The 20,208-nt window shown below is 53.8% G+C and overlaps 1 protein-coding gene across 2 annotated transcripts; it reads left to right on the forward strand.

Moving 5' to 3' along the window:
* The first annotated feature begins 287 nt into the window (after positions 1–287).
* On the forward strand, positions 288–18,965 carry IGFBP5 (insulin like growth factor binding protein 5). Of its 2 annotated transcripts, none has more exons than XM_080799126.1 (4): positions 288–1,391; positions 14,641–14,870; positions 15,080–15,199; positions 16,380–18,965. In XM_080799126.1, exons 1-4 carry the CDS (start codon positions 1,058–1,060, stop codon positions 16,509–16,511), a joined length of 816 nt encoding a protein of 271 aa, XP_080655252.1. In that variant the 5' UTR covers positions 288–1,057; the 3' UTR covers positions 16,512–18,965. The 2 variants fall into 2 exon arrangements, with proteins under 2 accessions (XP_080655252.1, XP_080655253.1); XM_080799127.1 differs by lacking the exon at positions 288–1,391 and adding an exon at positions 13,969–14,320.
* Positions 18,966–20,208: the final 1,243 nt, after the last annotated feature.

Genomic DNA, 20,208 nt, shown 5'->3' on the forward strand with positions numbered 1-20,208 from the left:
TTATACTCGCACTCCCCCCCCACCCCCCTCCCTCGTAGGCAGCCCAGCCTTGTCCCCCAAGCCCCCGCCTTACATTCCGGGGGGGAGGGGGGCACTGTTCCGGGAGCGCGGGGGAGCCCCCGTGTGTCTAGAAGGCCTCTCCCCACCCCCACCCCGTGTGAGTTTGTACTGCAAAGCTCCTTGGCATCCTCGCCTGGGTTGGGTGTTGGGGAGCTCAAATAGCAGCTACAAACTGGCTGGAGGCCAGGGGCCGTCTATTTAAAAGCGCCTGCTCCACCGGAGCCCGTAGTCTCTTTGGAAACTTCTGCCGGGGAAAAGAGCTAGGAAAGGGACAAATCGGTGTGGGGTTTTTTCTCTTTTCTTGCTCCTTTTAATTACCCCTCTTCCGTTTGCACCCTTCTTCGAGCTTCACGGAGAACCTGCAAATTTCGAAGAGGTGGTGGCAGAGTGGGAGCAAAGAGGTGTTAGGGTTTGGGGTTTGGGCCTTTTTTTTTTTTTTTAATTTCTTGATTTCAACATTTTCCCCCACTCTCGCGGCCACCGCAGCCGCCTCTTACCTGTTCCCCGGCAGCCGCGCGCTGCAGGCAGCTGCAGGTTAGAAAGGAGCAGGGTGCATTTTAGACTTTAAACAAAATTTTTGCAGACAGCACCATTTTTCTCCCCCCCACCCCCACTCCCTTCTCCACAGCCTCCGAGCTCATTATTCCGGTGGTTGCTTTGGGGTGAACAATTTTTGGCTTTTTCCTCCCTGTAATTCTGAGCGGGTCTGGCTGGGGGGGGTTGTTTCTCCGGCTTCCACTCCCTCTGCGTGCACCTGGCGCGGCTCTTTTCCCCCCAACCTGTTGCAAGTCCTTTAATCCTTGCAGTTGGGACTTGCCGGCAGGCACCTCAGCCCTCCATCTCTCCCTACGTTTTGCAATTGTCTGGGGGAGGGCACCTGCTCTACCTGCCAGAAAAAAAATTTTTTTAATTTCTCCGGGCGCCCTCTTGGCCCCTCTCTCTCTACACGCTCGCTTCTCGTGCCCCGCCCCAAGGTAAAGAGGAAGACTCGGAGAAGATGGTGCTCACCGCGGTCCTCCTGCTGCTGGCCTCCTGTGCGGGGCCGGCCCAGGGCCTGGGCTCCTTCGTGCACTGCGAGCCCTGCGACGAGAAAGCCCTCTCCATGTGCCCCCCCAGCCCCCTGGGCTGCGAGCTGGTCAAAGAGCCGGGCTGCGGTTGCTGCATGACTTGCGCCCTGGCCGAGGGGCAGTCGTGCGGCGTCTACACCGAGCGCTGCGCCCAGGGGCTGCGCTGCCTCCCCCGGCAGGACGAGGAGAAGCCGCTGCATGCCCTGCTGCACGGCCGCGGGGTTTGCCTCAACGAAAAGAGCTACCGCGAGCAAGCCAAGATCGGTGAGCGCGCTCAGTGTGCCAGTCAGTTACGCGGCGCACGGCCGGGGGACACGGGGCAAGCTGGCCCCGCGCGCTTGGGCCAGCAAGTGGCTTGGAGCAGGGGTGTAGCCCGGGAGGAGGGCGGGGAGGGTCCTTGCACCTCGGAATTAGAGCCTGACGGATCCAGCTACCTCGGGCTGCTTTCTTAGCCGTGCCTCTCGCAGCTTTCGCTCCTTCTCCTCGCCCCTACCCCCACCCTTCTCCACCCACCTCCTCCCCCTCCTTCTGAATACTGGCTCTGAGGGCATTCGGTCTCCAGATCCAAGCCCCTAGGTATTCAATTTCCAGTCTCAGAAGGTGGGTGTTCCAGTATCAGCTCCCTCCTCCACGCACCTACCCACCTACCCAATACGGGTTTTTTTCTAAACTTGAAAAAAAAAAAATCTCTTTGTTAAAATATTGCTTCAACTGGGAACCTGGAGAGAGAGAGGCGTTACCGGTCTTCTGTGGTGATTCCACCTTTGTCCCTTCCAGCCCCTGCCCCTGCCCCCTACCAGTCCGTCCTGGCGTTTCTTCCCCTCTATCCCTACACCCACTCGCGCGCGCACACACACGCAGAAACGCTTGAAAGCTAACGCCTTTAGGGTGGGGGCTTTTATGCCCCTCCCACGGGCATACCCATCGCTCTTGACTCGGTGTGATTGTTTGTGGCATAGGGTAAAACATCTTAAAATGCTAAATACCTTTTTTCCTTCCGGGAAGGATAAAATTACTTTAGCACGCTCGGCGGCTGTGGGGAGGTGGGGGGAGGGGTGGGGGGGGGCCTGAGAGGAATGGGAAAGAAGGATTTCTGTTCCCCGGTTGAGTGTTGGTCCCTGAATCTAATTCCTTTTTCCCCGCCCCAGTTCAGATTTTACCTAGGAAGAAAGGTGGATATAGGGGCAAGAAGGGATATAGAACTCAGACATCGCAACTTCCCCGCCAGTGCTAATCTCACCCCCCACCCCCCACCACCTCAGTCTTTCAAACCGGATCACAAGTGGGTGTGGTGTAACTGCTAGAGGGGCCCTGGAAACACAGAATGCAAAATCAACTGGGCGGAGACCGAAAAGCCGCGCTCCGGGAGCCTCCCCTCCGCCTCCAAGTAGCCCCGCCCCCGAGTGGCCCCGCCCCCAAAATCTCTGCGTCTGGAGTCGGACGTTTAAAAAAAGTTAACAGAGCTGCTTGTTCCGATCAAAACAGTTCTGCCCCCCACCTCCTTCCTTAGAATGTGGCTCCTTTTGGACTTACCTGATCTTAACTTTTTTTTTTAAGACTAATGAGTTCTACACGAAAATCTGGGCTCTGAAACGTCAATCTGGTTATTCATCCTCCCCAAAAGGGCTTAAGACTTAGCTAAATAGTGTTTGCTCTGTGTAGTTTCACACTGGAGCGAAGCCCTTTCTTCCCTCCCATCCCGTCCATTAGGGCACCTCAATATGAGTTTTCCTAACTACAAACTGCACACTATCGTGCAGGGTAAGAGTGCGTCAGCGCTTGAGAAGCGGCAGGAGAACTTTCCTGGGTTCAGCCTGGATTCCCCGCAAAGCTTGCAGGGTTTGCCAGTCGCGCTCAGCCGCCCCCCACTTTTCGAGAGGCAGTGGTCCTCCGGACTGCAGCCTGCCAAAAAGGAGCAGAGTGCGACGCGCAGGCCCCAGATGCCCTAGAGGCCGGTTTGTGGAGTTATTTTTGTTAAGAGCCACTTTTCGAAGGCGGTCCTGGCCGCCCTCATCTTCGGGGATGTGGATTTGGAAGAGCTTAGCACGGGGCGGTGGCGGGGGAGGGGGGGGACAGGAGGACTGGGGGCGGGACGGGGGGTAGGGGCGGGGGGGTTCGGGGTTGGGGGACGGGTGGAGAAAAGGCATGAATCGATTTCCTGACTTGGAAGCGAGCGCTCTGGGTAATAATCCGGTCACATCGAAAGTATGCAAGGTATCACTCAGCCGCATTCTGGCCCCGCTTTTATTTGCCCAACCGTGTGGTTGGTGTGATGTGGTTGGTGTGGAGGGTGTACGCGCAAGGCGCGCGCGCGCGCGCGCAATTGCTTGGAAGAGCAAATTGGCTCATCATCCAACTTTCCAGTTCAACGTTAAGACACACACACACACACACACACATACACACACACACCGGCTTTTGTCCCAAGCAAGATGCCCTTTAGGCTTCTCTGCCGCCCATTCCTCAACCCCCACCTTCAAGGTGCCTCCCCTCCCCACCCCAGACTTTCTTGGGACTCCACCCCACCTTTGGCAGGTGCCTGACCAACCATTGTTGCAGGATGGCGACAGAAGCTGACCCCTTCTTCCCAGAAGATAGTATGGTAGTGGGCGCTCCTGGCTGGAGCCTTTCAACTCGAAAACTGTTGAGTGGGTCCCCCAAAAGTTGGAGATGGTGCAGAGAGGGTTCATAAAGAGAAGGAAATGAACAGAGGGAGGAGAGTGTCAGCCCCCTTGACCAAAAATTCTGCTCCTCAACACCCCACTACCATGTCTCCTTACCAAAGTCATCAGTGAGAAGTTGGCTTTGCCTCTCTCTCCTGCGGTTGCCATACAGATAGAGAGGATATGCATATATATGCGCACACCTAAGTGAAAAGATAAATGCGTAAAGGAAGAAAGATATGGATATAGATACATATCTTTTTTTGACCAAAAGAAACAGTGCATTTCCAGAATCCGAAACGGGGAGCTGAGGAGAGCGAGTTGGCAGGCCGCCAAAGCTGCTGGGAGGAAGAGCTGAGGGCGGGCGGGCCCAGACTGGTGTTTTGCTGGGCGCGTTGCTGAGCAACGGGAGAGCGAGTCTGCTCTGCCGGGGAATTGGGTGCTGAGAGCGCACTGGGCCCTGCATTTTATTTTGGCCGGTTCTGGGGCAAAGATAGATATAGAAACAGAGAGCAGTGTGTGTGAGGCTGGCGGGAGGCGGGAGACGGGAGTTATTTATTGATCCATATTTATAAATATGGGTGAGGTAGGTCCAGCCAAGGAAGCACCGGGCTTTGCTTGGGCATTGTTTGGAGAAGGACCCTTGTGGCTTTCTGGGCAGGAGGGCGAAATACATAGTTGCCCGGTTCTGGGAGATCTCTCCTGAACGCCTGAGACATTAAGCTTGGGTTACAGGGAGAAATGGGTTCTGAGTTTCAGTTCTGTCATTGAGAAATAAGAGGGAGAGGACAGATAGTATGATCTGGGAACGAAAAAAAAATATTACCTAAGTAAAAATGAATTCGGCCTTTGCTTCTCTGAGATGTTTGGCGTCCATCACCCTAGCATCCTCTCCAAGCCTGGTCCAAATGCCATGTTGAAGTCAAGCCCCAGAGTTAGGTTTATTGGCCAGATTTGTGTCTCGGTTGAACAAGATCATGGAAAACCAAAGGAGCCAAATTCCTTTCCCACCCGCACACCCTCCCTTTGAAATAAGCCTTTGAGAGGCTGGCTGTGTCCTGAGCCAACCAAAGTGGGAGCTGGGAAGACGAGAGATGGTGCTTTTAACTTGACTTTTCTTGCCTCCCTCCCCCTCTTTCTGCTGTGTCAGCTCAGACTGGAAAGGCAAGGACAGTTGGCCACAGTGAGAGCTCATTTTCTTTCCATATTTCTCTTTTCTTCTCCCTCCCTCTCACTCCGCCCCACCCCCCTTCTCCATCCCCAAGCTCCACGGCATTCCTTGGGGACTTGGATTTTAAGTTGGAGCAGCTGCCAGTCAGTGCTGAGGCTTGGGTTGGATTTGAGCAGACAGGTGGGTTTGCAGCTGCAGAGGGAGGACCAGACCTGACCTAGGAGGCAGAGGTCACTATGAGGGTTACAGCAAAGGGCATGGGAGCAGGAATCCCAACAGAAGCCCTGGGCCCCTTAATAAGGGGTGGAGGGGGGCACGGGAGGGGGAGATGGCTAGTAGGAAAGGAAAGTGATTTTTAATCTGTAGTTTTTACTTTGTACCTGAGCAATGCCTTTGAAATTTTGGGTTATTTAATGCATAGAACATAGATACTTCAGAGAAGGGATGTGCACATTCCAAGCCCACTGCACCCAGAAACTGGAAGAACTCCATAAACAGACCAGGTACCAGGGAGGGACCAACAGGGAGCAGAAGTGAAGGGGGCAGGTGGAGGGAGGTTGGATGTGGTGAGAGACGAGGAGGCAGTTTGGAGGGGTTTTGTCTGAGTTTTTGTTTTGCATTTTTACTATGCTGATCCAAAAGTTCCAGTCCCCAGAGATCATCCTTAAATGGCAATCTGGATGTGTTTTCCAAAACAGTGAGATTTATTGCATATTTGCAAAAATAAATAAGGAAATAAACAAGGAAGCTGGTTCTAAACTTATACTCCCCACTGCCATATCCAGAAGATCTCCCACTTGTGTTTCCAGTTCCATTTCTTTCCATGATTTCTATTATGATGCCTTTTATATATATATATATATAAATCCAGAGGAGATACTGAAAACCTCAGTGAGAGACAAGTGTCTTTTTTTACCTGGCCACTTGGCTCAGCTCAGTCCTAGTGTCTCCCCAGGAATGGTCTAGGTATTGACCCAACGCTGGAAAGAACCCACAGATGGTAGCACTCAACGCGATGGTTTTACAGATGAGAACACTGAGGTGGAGGGTACAGAGTCACTTGTCAGTTGGGCTCTTGCTGGGGCCCTGCCTAGAGTGCCACAAGGCCTTCAGCAAATATGGCGCAATACTTGTCTTCCTATAGTAGGGGTTGTGAAGACGAACTGGGGGTGAGTGTGTCTTTTAAGGGAAGAAGTGACATGGCCCCAACGTGGAGAACACAACACCCTTTCTATTTTCAGTCACACTCTGTTGCCTCCCTTTTCCTCCGTAGTCTTGGAAGCAAGACTGGCCTAGGCCAGTTGTTTAGTGAGGGATGGGGACAAGGAGGGTGGAAAGGGACAGTGCTGAGCCCAGACTTTGGGTCCATGGACTCAACTTCCTTTGCTGAACTGCAGGGAACTCTCTCCTGATGTGGAAGCCAGGCCGGCCCTCACTGGCCCACTGTGCGGAAGGAGAACATGGCCCAGAAGCAGCCAGCTTCCCATGGTAACCAGCCCCTACCAGCACAGGCCTTTCATGGAGGCAGGCGAGCAGGACGAGGAAACCCGAGCTCCAGGGGGTAGGAAGGGGAAGAGAAAACCACTGCCCCCAAGAGTCCATAAGGAAGAGAGCGAGAAAATCACCGGGTTTGTGAACACAGGCAGGGATGTCGGCCATCCTCCCAAAGGAGAATGGAGGCAGGCCTCCTGATTACAGCTGGAGGCCTCAGATGGATCTGAGGAATGGCAGAGAGAATTCTTAAGAATCTGAAGGAGAAGGCAGATTAGTTAAGGTCCTCTTCCCAATAGGTTAGACATGCCAGGTGCACCCCAGTGGAGTTTAAATATAAAGAGATTAGTTACCTCGTTTGTCATCCCTCCACCTCAACCATCAGACATGGGCCTTCCCTTGCCGAAACCTGAGGCGAGGCCCAGATCAAATTTGTACTCAGAACCTGGCAACCTTCGACCTCTGCTGGTCCCCACAGATGAGTTAGGTGGGCCCTAGTTATCCTGAACCATTCGGGTTGTACCATCATAGCTGAGCTGACTGGTCTCCATGTTCTCTTGTCACCCCACCGAAGAGGACCCTCGTCCCAGACCCTTAAGAGCAGCACTGGCCAGTTGAAATCCAATACAAGCCACACATGTAATTTCAAATTTTCTAGTCACACGTTTTTTTCAAAAGGCAAAAAGAAACAGGTGACATTCATTTTAACCATACTATTTTAACTCCGTGTTTCCAAGATATTATCATATCCACATACACTCAGGCAGTTACAATGAGATATTTTACATTCTTTCTTCCACATGCAGTCTTTGGAATCTGAGGTGTAGTTTGCATTTACAGCACATCTGAATTTGGACACGAACTTTGCATTAAAAATACCGTATATTTAAGTTTCGTACAATTTACAGTTGAGGAACTGGATTCATACACCTGAGTCCTTCCAGACACACTCAAATGTTTCCAATAACCACACTGAGTATTAGTTTTTAAATTTAAATTAATTTCGGTGAAATAATTTTTCTTTGAGTTGGGGGCAGAGGGAGAAGGAGAGAGAGAATCTTAAGCAGGATCCACATCATGTGGGAGCCTGACTCGGGGCTCCATCCCAGGACCCTGACATCATGACCTGAGCCAAAATCAAGAGTTGGACGCTCAGTGGACTGACCCACCCAGTCTCCCCTAAATGAAATAAATTTTTAAAGTCAACCCCACTAGCCACATTTCAAGCTTGAATGGCCAGTTGTGGCTAGTAGCCTACCCAACTGGAAAGTATAGATGCCACCAGCAAGTGCCCCTGCCCCCAACCTGAGAAGGGAAGTAACGTCTCCATTCTCCCCTCCTGCCCCAAAGAGTCCAAAAGGAAGGGTCTGAATCTGGATTGCCAGATACCACAGGACTCTTGTTTGACACCCAGCAGCTCTCTTTTCTTAGGGGGACTAGGGAGGGTTCTGGCTGCCTGCTCCCTGCCACCCCCTTCTGGTCATCCAGGACCATTCTCAGGGAAGGTGGCTGCCTAATTGTAATGTTCTGAATGGACTGTGGTGAGTCATGAGTGGAAGTGTAGCCAGGTCAGAGAAATGGCAAAGTGCTTCCTCTCCCTCTCCTCTGAATGGCTGCTTTGCACCTAGCCCCTCCATTCCCTTCTGATTAGATAGAAACGTTTCCACTGAACGTGCTCTACCTTCCCCAGTTCTAGAGAAACCCAGCCGGAGATACTCATCTGGGACGTTGTACGTAAGTGTGTATTTCTCATGTGTGTAAATCTATCACCACCTGTCTCCCGGAGATCAAGAAATCGTGTACTGGATTCTCCGCCCTCCACCCTCCTTTGGCCATAGGGGAGAAAGATGAGGGGGATCCTTTCTGTACCTCTGTTCCCAGGACAGTGAGAGATGTGTGAGTGAGACCCCAGACTTTTGTCCTGGGGGAGTGTCACCAACTTGACAGCAGCTATCTATGCCATCGAGGGCAGCTGGTCGCCTCTTCTCTCTGCATCTTTTGGAAGGAAACCTGGTGCCTTGATGCACCATGAAGGAATGCCATTAGACAGGGAGATGCTTCGGAGGGAGTTCTCCCGGTGGGGACTGGTTGCTCTCATCTGGGGCTGGCAGTCACACTTTCTGGCAGTCTGACTCTTCTGACTGGTCACCCACCAGTCTATCTGGTGTCTCTGTTTCTCTGTTTAGGATAGAGATGTTACATACCCACATTGGCCAACTTCATATTGGTCTAGAGCATGTAAGTACCTTAGTTTTCCTGACCTGAAACAGAGTGAGGGCTGGAAAGGAGCTCAGCAGGGCAAGCCCATTGTCCTCCTTGTCTAGTCAGTGAGGCTCTGAACCTGCTCCCTGCCTCTGCCATTCACCCCAAGTCAAATTTCTCCTCCAGTGTCTTTTTGCAACTGTTCCTTAGGATCACGGTTGTTTGGGTTTGTTTTCCTCTTGAAAAGACAGCGCTCCTTTCCTTCTCAGCCCGTAATTCATGTTAAAAAGAGCCCAGAGCATGCATGTCTGTTACTGACCGCAGAGGAAAAGAAAACAGTGTCTTCCAAGAGAGACCGGGGCAAGGCAGACACTGGCCAGGGATGGAACGGCTAGGAGGAGGCACGCTGTAGTTCCCCTGGAAGGCTCAGTAGCCCCTCCCTGTGCCTGTACTCTTTATGCAAAGGCATGCACACACAGTGTCATTGATTCATTTGGCATGCACAGCTGGGAAACGGTCAGACTTCAGGAGACTCAAACACATCTCACAGTTTTTTAAACAGTGAGCGGCTGATCCATCATTCCCTCGTAAGCTTCATGCCCTAGCAAAAAGCTGGAGGATGCAGGTTGGCGGGGAAACAGGGCAAAGTGGGGAGGGGGTGCAAAGCATCTAGCCACAGCCTGGCGTGGATCAGTGCCCTCTGACCAGCTGTCCAATGGGACTGTCTGCAGGGAGGAAAATGCCCTCTATCTGCTTTGCCAGCACAGCAGCCACTCTCCACTGTGGTCATGGGTCCTTGAGAAGTGGACAGAGCAACTGAGGAGCTAAATTTGTAATTTGATTTAATATTTATTCATTTTAGTGGCCACATGTGGCTAGTGAGTACTGTCATGGATAGCACGACCTTAGATCAAAGAAGCCCTGCAAACCCAGGGGAGCCCCCACTTGTTCCCGTCCCCTGAGACCTGTTCCTCTGCTTCCTGGCTCCCTCTGCAGCAGCTACAAGCTTACAGGCCAGGGCATGAGTGAGGTGACCTCTCGAGGCGTCCACGGAACTGTCGCGTACCTAAGTTTATGTTACAGGCGTGCTTCTAGACCCACTTCTCTTTACCGCTCCAGGAAATCTGTGCATCTCTCCATTTAAAGATTGTATACTGAATACCATACAACGGAGAGAAAAAGATAAATGACAAAGCTCCACCCTTAAGAAGTTTACTGTTTAAATTCCACCGAAGGAGTTAGAATGAAAGCTGGAGGAAACCCAGCTCCCCTTTGCATTCCTTGCAGAGAGATTCTGGGCAAACCCATTTTGTCTCCTGGCTAGAAAAAGAGACTTTCCTCTCCCCAGGTCCAGGTGGCCTGGCAAAGCCCTACATTCTTCCTGAGCTGTGAATTCTGAGTACACCTCGGTTTCTTCAATTTCCGTAAGCAACGTCGCAGAATCTGGGCCACCCCGAGTTCTCTGGAGTTCAATGATGAGGTTAAGAACGCCCTGGACCAGGCATTCATGGTGCTAAGGAATGACTAAGAGTCCCAGGATGGAGGGTTAGATGGCAGATCGCAGCATGGTCCCCAACACCCCCATCACCGGACTGGAGAGCAGGATGGTCTCAGAAGGCTTCTTAAGAGCATGTGCCTGCGTCTGCTGGCGCGCCAGCCGGCCCCCTCGAGAGAGCTTGGGTGGGAAACAGGCATGGTACGCTCTGGTGTGAGTGGCGCTGCCCACCTTAGGAGGCCTCCGGGTCTATAGCAGCAGGGCCGACAGCCAGACACCCTCTGTGTTTGCTGGGACAGGGAGATGGCGTAGTCCTCAAGCAGGTGTTCCTGTTGCCAGAGGAAGGGCTGTGTACCCGTGTGTGCCTCCGTGGAGGCTGGCGCAGCAGTGTGATCCGGGAGTGCCTTATGAATGAAGGAGGGGCTGAGCTGGCCATCCTGACATGGCAGGGGCAGGGGCCATCAGAGAGCTGGCTGGAAGGCAGACCAGACTCAGAACCCACCTGGAAGGCAACCATCAGGACAATGTGGTAGCCCTCGCTTCCGTGGTCTTTGGATGAGATCACGAAATTCACAGGCCATGCCTTTGCTACCCTTGGAGGAGGGAACAATACTGAGCATTCCACATTTTCCATCTGCTGCAGAATCCTTTCAAAATGACATCTAGAGATGGGAAGGGGGGGACCTCAGACAGGTCTCTCTTCTACCCCAGATTACTTTTCAGCTACAGATTAGAGAAGCAGCATGGGGCTAAGCACAGGTCTGCCTTGTCCCCCCTTGAGCCTCCAGCTCTCATACCTGCCCTCACCCTCCTTGTGGGTTTTTTCCAGTCCTCACCCGTCCATCCCCCTGACTCCTGAAATGCGTGCTGCAGATACACAGAAGGAGAGGACTGGGGTAGCCGTCAGAGAATTCGGGGAGGGTAGCACATAAGTCCCAGATCTGAAAATTGCTTGCCATCCCCAGAAACCAGCGCTGGGGACATGTTCCGTGGCCATCAGTCTACTCCGCCATCTACTGGCCACGAGAGGTATTGGCCTGCTTGTGGAACAGCCTCCAGAGCCTCCTGCACTTAAAACCTCCCTTGCTGTTCAAGGGCAGGACTTCACCAGGAAGTCCTCCCTTTCATCCACCTAAATCCCCTCTGCAACCTTGGTCCATTTTCTCTCGATGAAAGATCACAGGAGCCGCCTGTCTACATGTGCCTGCTTGTCTTATCTAAAACGAACCCTGCCCAAACTGAAAGCCTATTTATGACTTGCCCGGGAAGCCGCTGAGTAGGGCTCGCAGGCTCTGGCATTCCCACTCCGGTCTTACTTTCCGGCCTTTTCATCTCCGTAGCTCTGCGTGGGGTTTTGCTACATTTCTGCGGTCTCTGCAGCCTGCAGGGGACCACAAAACCCTGATGAGTATCTTTGCTACTCCACGGTCCTGCCCTCTGTGTCATGGGTCCCACGGGGTCACGTGGCACCAAAACCAGGAGGCACATGAAAACTTTAAGCCTGACCTTCAGAAGCAGCCAAAAAGCCTGTGAACTGGGGAGGGCATGCCCTCAGGAACCCCACCTCTGTGACCCTAGGGAAGGAGAGAGGGTTTGCAGAAGTGCTTTGAGTTCCTTAAGGAACATACAAGGACATATGGGAATCAACATCGTTTTCCAGTATCAGCATGTGCTTAGCCCCAAGGCCATACTTGAACACTTTCAGAGAAAAGACTAAGGTCAAAGAAATTTGCTCCCAAGTTGACTGAACCCCCGTGAACAGCCCCATCCTCCTCCCAGGAAGAGTGAATCAAGGTTAAGGGCGGCTCACAGCATTTCTTAGAAAAGGTCCTAAAAGAGGGAGGGTCTTGAGAAGAGCTGTCAGTAAACGGTGTGCAGTGAGCCAGCATGCCTCCATCCACGACCACTAAGGCCAGAGAGAGAAGCCCCGTGAAAGGTGGCGTCACATCTGGTGGAGGAAGGCATGACACCCTCTGACCAGATGTCTTTAAGAACTAGAAAGAGTACTCTGAGACACATTCATGTCCTTGTTCCTGCTTGGACACAGGGAGATGGACCTGACGGTCTAGTGGGAGGATTCCAGGAGCTGATACTGTCTGCCACTGGGAGTAAGCACCTTCCTGGGATCTCCCTGTGGAAGAGGGAACCCCTAGAGCCCAGCCACACAGGTGCCCCTGAGGACAATTTACTGGCCCTCCAGCCTCAGCTGAAGTAGCCTCTACAGTTGCCGTCCAGCCCTCTCACAGGTGCTGGTCAGCCCCCAGCCCTCCCTCCGTCTTCCCTCACTTCATCTGCTTACAATCTTGATTAGGGAAAGGACATGACCATGCACCCCCAGAATGTCCCCCCCCCCCACCTTTCAGTGGCAACCATCTCTTGTCCTCTCTCCTACCAGTGGCCAACCGCTTTTTCAGGGTCCGGATGCTTGGTGATGCCCAGAGAGGTTGAGTGAGGCATCTCAGATCACCCAGCAAGATAGGCTCAGCCACCCTTCTGAGCCACAGTCGGCTTTTCCTTCCCATGCACCTCTCTCCGAGACCTGAGCCTCGGATTTGGGCCTATGTACTAGATCACAGAGCCCTAGTATTTCAGTTTGTCCAGAGTCCCCCAAGCCGGCTCTGCTCCCTGCTGCACACCACCCCATGCTAGCTTATCCCACAATCAAGGAAAGTTGCTTTACTCCAAACATCCTCCTTTAGCTAACCCTAGAAGGCTCTCCTCCGCCTGCTGGGCACATCGCTGTGCTGGTGAACAATCACAGCAGGTTTGTAGAGTCGTAACATGGAGCCAAGCCAAGGTGGGAAGAGGGAGAGAAAGACCAAAAGTGGGGGATGGGGACCTGGCACTGAATTTTGCTCAGAGAAAGCCCACCCGTTGCTTTGCCGTTTGCTGTCTCCCCATCATCTCCCTCTCCGGGGACTACTTCCCTTCCTCCTCTGTGGAGAAAGATCCAAATCAGCTAACCACCCAAAACACTGCAGACCTCTGGAGTCTCCTTCGGGGCGGGGAACGCCTCTGCCAGGGCCTTAAAGACCGGATACCTATTCAATTAAGTTTGACAAATCCCAAGCCAAGAGACAAACAGGTGCTCAGGGGTTTCCTGCCACCTGCCGTCCGGACCTGGTTAGGCCAGGTCCCCACACATCTCCCTTAACCCGCACCTGGCAGTTCCCCTGGAGAGAGGGTTCCTGCCCCTGGGGGCACAAAACAGTGTCTTCTCACCAGGATTCTCCTTCCCTGTGCACCCCCTCTCCCTACTTCCCGGGGTCTCTCTCCTTCTATTCTCCATTCCAGGGCCTTGTCACCGTGGTTCCTGGAGAGCCCGGTGACAGTGAGGTGGGTGGAGAAGAGGATCTTCCTTCATCTCATCTGAGTTATTCGGGGTCACTCCAGAGCCCTATTCTTCTCTTTCTAAAATGTGAAAAGAAAAGAGGCAGTGGAGATAGGCCGTCACACCTCTGCCTGGCCCACCTTACACCCAGTCTCACTGTGGGCATCCTGGCCACATCGTGCCCACCTGGGAAGAGGAGTGGAGCCCTCCTCACTCTGGGTCTGCCGAGGCCCGTGGGGTCAAGGAGCCGAGAAGAGAAAGGGAGCCCCAGAGAAGGGTGCCCGGGAGATAAGAATGTACTAGAAGTCTGTGATGGAGAAAAGGCCAGGGGCTGGAATTATCCGATCAACAAATAAATGAACAAAGTCCTACTTCTTTAAAGGTCATAAGTCAGCTAAGTATAGACTGTCACCAAGTCTGTCCTATATATAACTGCTCTAGTCCCAGCCAGCTGTCTGCCTCTCTTGGCCTGGAGCTGAATTATGCTCAGCCTCCCAGGGCCCAGAACACAGACCCAGCCCTGAGCCAGAGCAAGGTTCCGGGTCCCCCACCCACCCGCACTGCCCCCCTGCAGGCCCACATGTCCAGCTCTCTCGGGTCCCCTCCTCGCCGTGATGCTCCCCACCACCCTGCTAGTCTGGACCCCAAGGACCCTCCTGATCCTGGTTTCCCAAAATCTGAGTTCCAATAGTCCTGGAAGCATGAAGACCTCACTTGGGGATAGACTTCACCTCCTGTCCATGCTGGGCTGTCGCCTCTCTTCCTCCATCAGCCTGCATCTCCACCTGGCGCCCTTCTGGGCCACCCCAGCCACTGCCCGGCTACCTAGCCAGCCCCTCGGTGAGCAAGACCCTCACCAGTGCCTGAGCGCCCCAGAGGCCCCTTCCCTCCCACTATCCCCTTCCTGCCCCCAGCATGTCCTCTCCCTCCTGTCCGACCCGCCCTCATTGATCAGCCTGGTCTTTTCAATCCCGCAAAGTCTTCCTAGATTTGCTGCACTGGACTCCAACCATGTGACCAACGTCCCAGTTCTTGGACGAGTGCTGACTCTTCCATCCTCCTTCTGCTTTCCCCCAGTCAGGGAAGCTCCTAGAGGGCAGACACCCTCCGAGCCTCAGGCTCTGCCCCAGAGACTGACCCTCTGCCTCCTTCCCCTGCAGAGAGAGACTCCCGTGAGCACGAGGAACCGACCACGTCCGAGATGGCAGAGGAGACCTACTCGCCCAAGATCTTCCGGCCCAAGCATACCCGCATCTCTGAGCTGAAGGCCGAGGCCGTGAAGAAGGACCGCAGAAAGAAGCTGACCCAGTCCAAGTTTGTGGGGGGCGCTGAGAACACTGCCCATCCCCGGGTCATCTCTGCCCCTGAGATGAGACAAGAATCTGAGCAGGTGAGTCTCTCGGACTTTGCAGGCTTTGCACACTTCCTGCACCCAGAGAGCGTAAAAGGTACAGGAGGAGAAATCTTCAGGAGCGACTAGCTGGAATAAAATTCTCCATATATCCTCTGGCTGCCAGTGCCCTGGGCCATGCATTCTGCACTAGAGGTGCTTTCCTCTCAGCTCCTGCCACGTCTCTCACCCCCGCCGTCTTCACACAGGGCCCCTGCCGTAGACACATGGAAGCTTCCCTGCAGGAGCTCAAAGCCAGCCCCCGCATGGTGCCTCGTGCTGTGTACCTGCCCAACTGTGACCGCAAAGGATTCTACAAGAGAAAGCAGGTACGCCCCTGTCCCACGTGCCCAAGTTCAGAGGGCTCCTGAAAGCAGCACTTGCCAGAAAACCTTTACCTCTCAATGCTTACGGTTTCTGTCGTTAACAGTAGTGTTTCCGGAACCCCCAATATCCACGCGAGTACCGCACTCAGAACTCTCCCCGCTCCCTCCTGTACTGTAGTCTGCTTCCGTTTTAGTGATCCGCCTTACTAATGGGAATTCATTTAAAAGGAAGCTTTACATCACCGTGTCATTCACATGCTGCGTATACTGTTTTCTGATGAGCACACACATAAACACATGCACAGAGATAAGGACTGCAAAACAAATGTTCAGAGGCACCTAATAATTTACGTCCCATTCACAGCCAGGCTACTTTTTGGGCAGCACTGCTGTTGGTTAAACCAGTAATACTTAGTACAGTATTAGTATTAGTATTAGCACACTTAGTATTAGTATAGTATTAGTAATACTAATACCTTAGGCCAGTGGTTCTCCCTGTTCCTGGAGCATCGGGATCACCTGGAAAGCTTATCAAAACACTGACTGCTGAGTCCCACCCCAGAGTTTCAGAGATTGGCTCTGAGGCTTCTGCGTTTCTAACAACTTCCCTCCCAGGTGGCCCTGATGCTCCCTACGGGTTCCCTTCATCTAAGTTGGGGCTCAAGAGCCAGACACCCTTGAGTCAATTGTTGGCCCTCCCCCTTCTGAGCCACGTCCTCCTTACCTAGTTACTTAATGTCTCTGCCTCCAGTCTCTCATGCAGAATGATAATTGTACCTGCGGTCCTTATGCAGTTATGATGGATTAGGGATTAATCTTTATAAAGCACTTACAGTCTGTACTCTGCAGGAAGTGTTAAGTAGTGTCTGGTACTGTAGGAATGATGCACCATCACCATCATCATCATCAGATCATGTAGCCCTATGGAGAATCCCAAGTTGGAGACCCTGGATGGGGGACAGAAAGGAGATTTTAAGAGCTAGCCACTGGCAGACTGTCTAAATGAGCATTCCCCCTGGGGCCGTCCCCCGTGCAGGGGGCATACCGGAACCCTGAGGGTTGGGACAGGGAAGACAAGGAGCAGGGCCAGAACAAGGGCCAGGCAGGAGCAGAGCCCCCCACCCCGGGGAAGGGGGCGGCGGGGGGCCGCCATCCTCACTGCCTGTCGCTCTCCCCACCCCAGTGCAAGCCTTCCCGTGGCCGCAAACGTGGCATCTGCTGGTGCGTGGACAAGTACGGAATGAAGCTGCCAGGCATGGAGTATGTCGATGGGGACTTTCAGTGCCACACCTTCGACAGCAGCAACGTTGAGTGACGCGTCCCCTCCCCGTCCTTCCCTCACCCCTCCCACCCCCAGCCCCGACTCCAGCCAGCACCTCCCTCCACCCCAGGACGCCACTCATTTCATCTCATTTAAGGGAAAAAAAAAAAAAAAAACAACATACATATATCTATCTATTTGAGGAAACTGAGGACCTCGGAATCTCTAGCAAGGTCTCAACTTTCAAACCGGCAACAGCAGAGAAGCAAACAGCTAAGGAGACCCCCCCTGCCCCCAAAAATAATTTTCATTTTGAGGCAAGTTTGAATGGACAGGGAGGGGAAAGGAGGAGGAACACGAGAGAGAGAAGGGAAGAAAGTGAACGTGTAGAGGAGAGGGGGAGACAAACCGAGTTTCGAAGGAAAGAAGAATGTGGATAGGAAGGAAAGATCCCCGGGACCATGCCTGGACCCACCTGTTGCGTCCAGCCCTGGCCTGAGTTGGGAGACGTTTGGGCACTGGAAGGTACGGCCCCAGGTGTGGCATTCAATGGCACCCTTGGGGGTTTTCCCATCTGGATTAGTCACAGGGGAGAAAGGAAACGACCTGTCTCCACCTCCAGCCAGCAAGTTGCATGACTTGACCCACCCCTACTCCCCTCTCCCCCAGCAGAGGGTTCTCCCTCCCCAAAACTTATGAAAACTAAAATGCATTCCATTCCTCTCAAAACAAAGCAAATGACTAACCGAGTGCTGTTAGATAGATAGGTTTTCCGGAGCAGAATCACAAAGATGACGTCTGTGTGCGTACTCCAGTCCCGGTGCGGACTTTGGGAAAGCAGTACGCACCCTGAATGGAGAGACTGCTCTTCCAAGGGGACTAGATCATGCCGACACGGGTGTTTTCAGCCCCTCGTGGCACTCCATTCACTACCAGCATGGCCTCTCTGGGGGAGGATAGGCTGAAATCAAGGTGGCCTCGTACAGACTTCTCTACGAGGCTCCATATAGTCATATGTAAGGCATATACGTATATGTTCTTTCTTTTTTGCTTTCTTCTTTCCTTTCCTTGAAAGGTTTGCATTAACTTTTCAAAGTAGTTCCTCGGGGGACTCTGAGGAGCTTCCTCATTCTGGGAAAACCAAGAAAACCCATATTCTTCTAACACACCCCGTAACTGCCGTTTTTGCCAGCCTCCCAGGAGCGGCAGACGCAAGGCCTTGGCGGGCCACGGTGTCGGGTGCCTTCACGATCTCCCGGGTGCAGGTGCGTCCATGGGAAGCACCCAGCCAGGTAGACGAGGGCTGTCCGTGGGGCGGCCCCGCAGCCCCAGCCCCTCTCAAGTTAGCCTTTAGACCCTCCGGAAGTCGCTGGCTCTGGGCCCTGCACCAAAGGAACACATCAGGTCCAAGTTTGACCCACGGGTCCTGCCCAGCCTTTTCCTTTCAAAGGGGCAGAACCTGCACTTTGAAGCTGGCAGAGCAGGAGAGAGACTGAAATGAGAGATGGCAGCAGGCGGGATGGAAGTGAACGGATTTAAATACAGGGAAATGGAAAAGCGATTGTGCCGGCCAGAGAAGAGGGAGCGGAGGGACAGAGAAGGCAGAACTGCCCCGTTCCAGCTTCTGAGCAAAGCAGCAGAAAGGGGGACAGAGCCAGGAGCAACTTCCTGGGTCCCCACCCTCTAAGCCCTCTGGGATTCCAGAGGACAGAAAGAGGAGAATAGGGGTGCAGTTCCTCAGAGAGAAATGAGGTAGGTTCTAGAACCTAGCCCCTGGCCAGGAGCAAGGATCAGCACAGGCCAGCCATGCCTTTGGAGGGACAAGACCGTGCCCTCAGATGGCCACCTTCTCCCTGTTGTGAAGGACTGGGGCCAGAGCCTTTCAAGCTCCTCATGCCCCCCAGGCCAGTGCAGGCTTTCTCCCTGGAGTGGAGGATGGAAGAAAGGCCCAGGACAAAGGGAGGCCTCAAGGGTTCTGGCATGTGGCAGCCAGACTCTGAACCAGGAGAATTCCCGTTCCCGCTGACTTCCTCAACAAATCGGCAGCCTCAGGGCTGTCCTCAGAGGCTGCAGCTAGCCCACCAGGGAAGGGGGCTTGGACTCTGGCGAAGGAGACCCCTCCTCGCTGTGAACACAGCTCTCTCTGCTCTTCACTGATGGTGTGATGCCGTGGAGACCACTTCAACACCGAACTTGGGGCCATGAGGAGGGACAGCAGACAAGCAAATAGATTTCAGCTGGTGGGAAGCTTGCAGCTACGGAACTTGGCGGGGGGGTCTCCTGCCGCTGCCACCGCCCCCCCCCCACCCCCGCCCTGCGGACAGGACACTTGGCTGGGACAAGAGAGATGGTCGCTTGTCATAGGACAAAGGGCCCGATGGGGCTGGCAGACGCCAGGACTTACTTGACCTGCTGCGTCCATGTGCCCCATCTCTCTGCACAACTCTCCCCAAACCCCTGACTCACATTTCTGTGTCTTAGGCCAGTATTGTAAACCTTTCCTACTTCACTCTTCTGTTTGCCCATTCTTTCTGTGGATCTCGAACCGTCCTCTAACTGGGATCTGCCAAGTGGATACTGGGGTGCCATTCCCCCTAAGAAAAGACTGAGCCAGGAATTGCATACCCTACCCCACACCCCTCCCAAGACCTGGACCTGTTCCTGAGAGGGGCTCTCTCCTTCCCCCCCTGCTATTTACTGGACTCTGAATGGGTGTCTGCCCCTTCCTTCGGCTCTTTGCCAGCAGCCACAAGGCGGGGAAGAGTGTAGCCTGGTGTAAGCCCACCAGTGTCTTCAGGTGTCCAGCGTTCATGCTGACTCCCCCAAACCTGTGAGTCCAGCACTTGCAATGACTCTGCTCAGCTAGCCACGCCCTAGAGGATGCTGGACCTTCATGACAGACGAGACTAACCTCCCAAGAGGGAGGCCTGGCTTCGGAGGGAGTCATGGAGGAAGATGAAGCATCCCTGGGGCAGGGCGGGAGGGGAGGCAGGTGGGACACGCTGAGAGCTGGGATCCCGAGCAAGGGTCTTCCTGACTCCAGGCCTCAGTTTCCTGTGGCCTCAAGACTAAATGTTGCCCTACCCACGCAGCAGTAGGCCTCTTCCCATCCCCCCTGGACTCAGGCCTCACTCCAGCAGGAAGATGATCCCCTGTCGTTCCCACTGCTGCCAGATGATTGAGGAGGGCCTCGTCAGGACTGACCCTCCTTCTCCCACAGCTTCCCAACCCGCCTGGGCAGGCAGGGCTTCCGGGATGGAAGAGACTCTAAGGTTTCTCAGACAGCCAGGCCTGGACAGACAGGCCTGGAGACATTCAAACCCCCTCACCCCTACAGGGGAGGACGGGAGGCCCAGGAGGCCCCGTGTGGTCTACCTCCTGTCTCCTCACCCATTTCCCATCACCGTCTCAGTGGTCTCCACGGTAATCCTGCAGCGTCAGCCTCCCCGAGGAGGTGGGCCCCACCTCAGCTCGCCCGCCACCTAGCTTGTGGGCGGCCACATGCCTACCACACCCCTCTCCAGGGGTCCCAGGGCTGCCCTCCTTCATCTGTTCAGCTCCCACTGCCCCCACCCCAGAGGGCTGCACTGCAGGTTGGAATTTCAGAGAGACGTGGGCCAAGGAGAAGCATGCCTTGGGCTCAAAGAGGACATTTTTAGAGAAAGGAGGCTAAGTTTTGAGAAGTGGTGGCAAAGGGGGTGGGGACTTGTCAGCCAGCCCCCTGGGCATTGTACTGTCTTTATTTTTAAAA

The sequence above is a fragment of the Martes martes genome (assembly GCF_963455335.1).
Source record: "Martes martes genome assembly, chromosome: 3".
NCBI classification, from domain to species: domain Eukaryota; kingdom Metazoa; phylum Chordata; class Mammalia; order Carnivora; family Mustelidae; genus Martes; species Martes martes.

Bases quoted from the DNA above. Each gene is read 5' to 3' on its own strand.
- IGFBP5 (XM_080799126.1), top strand. From the start codon at position 1,058: ATGGTGCTCACCGCGGTCCTCCTGCTGCTGGCCTCCTGTGCGGGGCCG. The intron at 1,392-14,640 runs GTGAGCGCGCTC...CTTCCCCTGCAG, and splicing joins CCGCGAGCAAGCCAAGATCG to AGAGAGACTCCCGTGAGCAC. The intron at 14,871-15,079 runs GTGAGTCTCTCG...GTCTTCACACAG, and splicing joins TGAGACAAGAATCTGAGCAG to GGCCCCTGCCGTAGACACAT.